The sequence below is a fragment of the Vombatus ursinus genome, unplaced genomic scaffold, assembly GCF_900497805.2.
Source record: "Vombatus ursinus unplaced genomic scaffold, bare-nosed wombat genome assembly UNPS02014198.1, whole genome shotgun sequence".
Taxonomy (NCBI): domain Eukaryota; kingdom Metazoa; phylum Chordata; class Mammalia; order Diprotodontia; family Vombatidae; genus Vombatus; species Vombatus ursinus.
In genome coordinates, this window is record NW_020953976.1 from 386,971 (window position 1) to 392,385 (window position 5,415).

General features: G+C 55.3%; 1 protein-coding gene across 1 annotated transcript in view; it reads left to right on the forward strand.

Annotated features, from left to right (window-relative positions):
• The window catches only part of CACNG6 (calcium voltage-gated channel auxiliary subunit gamma 6), a 6,005-nt gene extending 1,758 nt beyond the window's left edge, over positions 1–4,247 (forward strand). Inside the window, exons 2-4 of the mRNA XM_027860566.1 lie at positions 3,103–3,177; positions 3,457–3,594; positions 3,994–4,247. Of these exons, the coding sequence (XP_027716367.1) occupies positions 3,103–3,177; positions 3,457–3,594; positions 3,994–4,247 (467 nt within the window). The remainder of the gene's footprint in view (positions 1–3,102; positions 3,178–3,456; positions 3,595–3,993) is intronic.
• The last annotated feature ends 1,168 nt before the right edge of the window (positions 4,248–5,415 follow it).

Sequence of the window (5,415 nt, forward strand, 5' to 3'; positions counted from 1 at the left end):
AGACAGACTGGACCTTGGGACAGACTTCAGGGGATGGCCCAGGCCTCAGACTGCCCTAGGAAGACAGACTGGATGCTGGGACAGACTTCAGGGGATGGCCCAGGCCTCTGACTGACTCTGATATACCTAGAGAAGCCCTAGACTCTGGACTGTCTTGGGTAATGGCAGGAGGTGGGCAAGACAGAGACCACCCAGACCTCTGATTGCTCAGTTGATGTAGAGGCAGTCTAGGTTTTTGACTGCCCAGGGGTACACAGAGATGGCCCAACCTCTGACTCCCTGGGGAGACATAAAAATGGCCCTGACTGTGCGAGGGACTATGCGAAAGAAGACAGACTGAGAAAGATGAAGGGAAGGCCCAGAACTCTGCCCAAGCCCAAGGGTACAAAGGTGGCCCAGCCCTCTGACTGGCCCAGGAAGCTGCAGAGATGGCCCTGCTGGGACCACCCTGGGGAGAGAAAACTGGCCCACGTGACTGACCACCCCACTGAGATGGAGGGAGAAAGGTCTCCCAGAGACCCCTAGGACTCCTGGGCAAATCTGAGACAAGAGGAAACCCTGGGGAGATGCACAGACTGATACAGGGAGAAGAACCCAAACACGGAACCCAACCCTCCAGCCGGCCCAAGCCATCTTCAGGCTACGTCTGATTGCTCCCAAAAGAGCTGGAATTGCGTACTGCTCCTGGGAGATGTGGAGGCAGCCTACACCTTTTATGGACTTGGGGAGCTGGAGAGATGACCAGACCTTTGACCCGCACTGGGAGACGCAGACACATCCCTGATCGCCAACCATGTCTGGGAGACTGGGAGGCCACCTGGAGTAACAGCTGTCCTGGGGAGACAGACAGATGATCCCCACCTGGGACTGCCCTGGGACGGGGTAGATGGTGAGATACCCCTGACCTCAGAGCAACTCAGAGAAAAGTAGAGCTAGGCAGACCTCCGACTTCCTTGAGAATTTGTGGCGATATCCTGGACCTCGGCTTCTGTGGGAGACAGAGAGAGAGAGCCCTGGAGGACGAGAATGGACAGAATTAACTTACTTGCCTAGAGGGCCATGGGAGTAGCCTGGAATTCTGACCACTGGGAAGGGAGAGAGAAATGGAGAGGGAACCTGGACTGGGGAGCAGCCTGTGTGGACAACGATGTCTCAGACTTCTGATCCATCTAGTAGACACAGGAGAAGTCGGGGTCATGTCTGATCAAAAAACAGAGAAGGCTCAGACCTTTCCAAACTAGAAGGTTGGGCTGAATCTAATAAGATGAATTCAATAAGGATAGTTTTATAGTCTTAAGCCCGAGTTTAAAAAAGTCAATGTTGAAGGCATCAGAGGAGGGTAGTGTGCCTAGGCTAGACAGCAGTTCACCTAAGGAAAGGGGGAAAAAAGATCTGTAGGGTCTTAGTGGACCACAAGCTTAATGTGAAGCAGTAGTGGCCGTGAGATAAGGCAGCACAGAAAGCCAATGGGATGTTGGGCTACATTATTACAGGCCCAGCTTCCAGGAACAGGCAGATGAGAGTCTCATTTCCTGGGCCCTCATTGGATCTCGTGTTCAATTCTGGGAACCACTCTTTGAGAAAGATACTGGTAGATGGGGAGTGTCCAGAAAAGTGCAGCCAGGGTGGTGAAGGGCCTTGAATCCGTGAAATATGAGGCATGTGGAGGCACCTGGTGAGTGGAGCTTGGAGAAGCCAGGACTCCTGGGGTGGGTGTGGGGGGGTCATGAGGGAGCGGCAGGCTGCTTGCTGCAAAGGGAGGGCAAAGGAGCGCGACCAGGAGTGACCCGGGCCCTGCAGATGCTGCTGCTTGGGGAGGGGCAGGGCTGGACTGGATGTCTCTGAGGTCCCCCCTCTGTGACTCAGAGAGGAATCCAGGCGGCTCAGACTTTGGCCCAAACTGTCTCTGTCAACCAGAGAATGGACTCTGGGAGGTGAGAGATGGAGGTGAGGTCCGGCCCCGCCCCAGGGGATCACAGATGCAGCCAGCTCTGGGAGCCACGACCCCCAGGCTATGGGGGGAAAGGGTCCAGACCTCTAACCTCCCTAGGGGAGACTAGGCCCTGTTGGGGACGCGCCTGTGCTACAAGGACCGCCCCCTTGCCAGCCTGACTCCTTCCCTGCGCCTTCTGTTGCCTTTGGAAGCCCCACCTCCCTCCCTCTCCCTCTCTCTCTTGCTCCCTAGAGATCCCTGTCTCCCTCCTGCCAAGATTACCCAGCTCTCTGTGTCTGTCTCCTTTCCTGCTTCTCCCTTTATCTGCCTCCCCCTAATACTCGTGTCTCCCCGTGCCTCTGTCTTTCTCTGTCCATTTCTCTGCCTTTATGTCTCTCTGACTCTGAGTAAGCGCACCCTGTATGTCTCCCGCTCCCTTTTTTCTTCTCTGCCTTCCTCTTCCACACTCACTCAATCTTTTTATCTCTGCTCAGTCTGTTTCTCTATTCCCCTCTTCCGTTTGCTTCCCTTTCCTTATCTTCTTTTGACTTCTCTCTCTGTCTCTCCCTCTCTCTGTCTCTGTTTCTTGTCTCTCTCTTCCTTTCTGTCTCTCTCTCTCTGCCCTGCCTCTCTGTCTCCCTCTTTCTGTCTCCCCCTCTCTCTGTCTCTCTCTCTCTCCCTCTCTCCGTCTTTGTCTCTGTCTCTCTCTCTCTTTCCCTCTCCCTCTCTCCCTTCCTCTCTCCTCCATCTGCACCCGTCTCTTTATCTTTTCACCTTTCTTGTTTTGTGCTGTCAAGCACAGGGAGGCTGGTGCTCATTATTCCCATTTCACAGAAGGGGAAGTGGGTGCGTGGATGACAATGACAGGGCTTCCTCTCTTCCTTTGTCCTTCCATCTGCCTCTCTTCCTTTCCCTGACTTGAGTCTGGTCCCCAGTGTCAGCATTCCCCAAGTGTCCCCGTGTCATCATCCCCCCAAGTGTCCCCCTATGTCAGCATCCCCCAAGTGTCCCCCTATGTCAGCATCCCCCAAGTGTCCCCCCTTGTCAGCATCCCCCCAAGTGTCCCCCCACATCAGCATCCCCCTGTGTCAGCATCCCCCAAGTGTCAGCATCCCCCAAGTGCCCTCTGTGTCAGCATCCCCCCAAGTGTCTGTGTCTTCTTCCCACAGAGGCAAACTGCTCTTACTTCCGATTCTTCACCTCAGGGGAGAACAACCAGATCCTGCAGAGGACAACTAAGAAAGGTAGGGCCTCTTAGCCCTTGGGTTTGGTGCCTCCCCTGCCAAGATTCTGGCTCAGGGACCCTCAAGGAGCCTGAAGGGACCTCAGAAGTTATCTGGTTCCACTCCACACCCATTTTACAGATGAAGAAACTGATGCCATAGAGATGGAGCGACTTCCCCAAAGTTGCATGGGCAATTAGTGGCAGGCTCCTCTTTCCAGCAGCCCCACTGCTTGCCTTCCCCAGATAGGCTCTGATGGAGGGTCCTCTGACGTTCCTGTTCCCCCCTCTCCCCTCCCAGAGCTAGGAGTAGCTGCTGCCGTCACTGCCACACTGGCCCTGGCTATCACGGTCCTGGGCTGCATCTGTGTCATCATGGTGCTCAGCAAAGGGGCCGAGTTCCTGCTCACACATGCAGCAGTCTTTTTCAGCCTCTCAGGTAGGGAGTGGTCCACCCAGGCGCCAGTCTGCCCAGCTCCCCAAACTGCTAATGCCCAGTGGACTCCCTCCAGTCCTAAACCTGGGGATTTGCATCGTTCAGCACAGTTGCATGCTGGGAGTTGTGGTTTCCAGAGACAGTATCTCGTAACGGACTCTAGGGGCAATAGAAATCTCCAAGGACCGTTGTACTCTGGGAGTTGTAGTTCCTAGAGCCCGCGTAGCCCTCAGCCCAGCACCCGGCACACAGTAAATGCTTGTGACTCCTTGCCTGCTGCAGGGACTATTGCATTCTGAGATTTGCAGTCCCCAGGGACTGCGGGCCAGGAGCTGGGGACCCTTGGGGTCTGGGCCGCCCAGTGGAGCACTGGGCTGCCTTTTTTCTATTCTCTGCCCACAGGAGTTTTGTTGCTGGTGAGCCTGGAGCTGTTCCGTCAGGGGGTCCGCGAGCTGCTGGCCAGGACTGGGCCGGGCCCAGCCCCTTGGCTGGGTTATGAGTATTCCTGGTCGGTGGCCTGCGCCCTCGCAGCCGCTGCCCTTCTGCTCCTGGGGGGCGGCTCCTTCCTGCTCCTGGCCCTGCCCTCCCGCACCTGGGGCACGTGCTGCCGTCAGCAGCCAGCTAACCGTGGCGGTGGAGGTGCGGGAGCCACCTAAGTAACGGCTCCCCAACAGATCCGCTCTGAACTCCGGCCCAGCCACACGCCTTGGAGCTGCTCAGAGATCCACCCAACCTTAGAGAGTGGATCTCCTCGGATCTTAACTCAGTCTCAGGGACAGCATATCCCTTCCTGGCGCCCAAGAGTCGATCTTTCTGATTGTTGGCTGACTCCAAGGAAGAGGGCCTTTCGGTTCCAGTGAATCAACTCCGGTTCCCGTTTGGACCTGCATCACTTGCCGGATCACAGAGAGCAGACCTCTTCCTATACCTGCGTGTCTCTGAGGATTAGATTCCTTCCTCTCCCCTCTCCTCCCTCCTCCGCCCGTACCCCCACCCCACCCCTAAATGGCCGGGAGTAGATCCTTTCTGGCTCCAAAGGGCCCTGGGAGGGGCTCCTACGCTCTCTCCCTGGACAAGGGGGGTGGTGGTGGTGGTGGTGGTGGATTCCTTGCTACCCCTGCCCATCCATGGGGAGTGGACCCTTTACCAGTGCCTCCCTGAAAACTTTTCACCTTCTCCCTGTCCTGTGTCCTTTTTCCGATTCTGGAGACCACTGGCTCCCCTCCAATGGACCATGCCCTCTCCCTCCCTTTGTATATATGTTGTGTCATATATCTCTGTGCTAAATGGGGGGGGTGGTAATAGGGATGGGTTCTTACAGACGAGGGTCCCTGGGGAGGCAGGTGGGGACCTGATATGGGCAGGGAGAAATCTTAAGGGATTCCTCTCCTTTGCCCTAATTTATTTATTGGGAAATGAAATGTGCCTGGAACATGGCAAAGTTGTGGGCTGGGGCCGCTTGGGTTCCCTCTTCATCTTCTACAGCCCAGGATTAAATGATTAGGAATTGAAATGATGTCAAGTGTGTCGGTTTCTTCACAAGTAGATGGGGCAGGAGATAGCATACTAGGGTCTCTGGGATAGCATACTGCCCACGGACACTCCTCATGTTGTCCCCAATGCCACAGTCACACAGCAAACAGCCTGCTTTCCTGACAACTCAGGGTCCCTGAAAGAAAGGGCCTTTTTGTTGTCAGAAACTAACTCCAGACACTTCCATCCCCCTGGAAATCAGAACCCCTAGACACAAAATTGGGCATTCTTCAATGGTTATGATTTCACAAACTTGGTCATAATCTGCTTTTATGCAGAAAAGAACACAAT